Raw genomic sequence first — 637 nt, forward strand, 5'->3', positions numbered from 1 at the left:
AAATTAGTCTAATATCGCGGCTAGTATCGATTCGCTTTTCGTCTTTCTCACGGTGAAACTCACGGATGCTGCCGATGATCTGAATATCTGGCGTGTCGTTCCTCTGAGAAGCCATAGATGCCGGCTACCGCGGCCATACCTCAATCTCCACGGGCAACAGGGAACTCGATGGCCATTCCAGGTTCATAATACCTCGTCCAAGCCTACGAGCAGCACGGAAGATCCCCGTCCGTTGTCATCTCGCATCTCGTCCGAGCCGCTCTATTTTCAGCCCCGCTTCCCGATCGACCGTCTGCCCGTTTCGTTCTCAGCCCCAGGAACCGCTCCATAAGTGGCCTTGCCCCTCTTTTAAAATAACCCTCGAGACCACCAACGACCAAGGCCGTCGAGCATCCCCTTTCGATCCTCTCTTTCTTCGATTCAACTTCCTTCCTTTCTTCTCCTCTCCTCTCTTCTCTTCTCTTCTCTCGTCTTCTCGCCCTATTCCGCTTTGATTATCCGCCACGCGACACGATGCACTGATATCCTCGATTCTCAACCCTTCCCACTGCGATACTATTTACTATTCTCTTCGAACTCTTGGATCGCGCCTGTAAGGATTATCGTGGCGCCGCGATTAAAAAAAAAAAATAGATCA

The 637-nt window shown here is 51.2% G+C and overlaps 1 protein-coding gene across 2 annotated transcripts in view; it reads right to left on the minus strand.

Annotated features, from left to right (window-relative positions):
- Positions 1–468, minus strand: part of LOC102670948 (potassium voltage-gated channel protein Shaker) — a 118787-nt gene extending 118319 nt beyond the window's left edge. Inside the window, exon 1 of one of the 2 annotated variants that reach the window (XM_006620853.2) lies at positions 64–468. In XM_006620853.2, the coding sequence (XP_006620916.1) occupies positions 64–137 (74 nt within the window). In that variant the 5' untranslated portion in view covers positions 138–468. The remainder of the gene's footprint in view (positions 1–63) is intronic. The other variant, XM_031512996.1, reaches the window with a different exon arrangement.
- Between the last annotated feature and the right edge of the window lie 169 nt (positions 469–637).

The sequence above is a fragment of the Apis dorsata genome, unplaced genomic scaffold (assembly GCF_000469605.1).
Source record: "Apis dorsata unplaced genomic scaffold, Apis dorsata 1.3 scaffold_552, whole genome shotgun sequence".
NCBI lineage: Eukaryota > Metazoa > Arthropoda > Insecta > Hymenoptera > Apidae > Apis > Apis dorsata.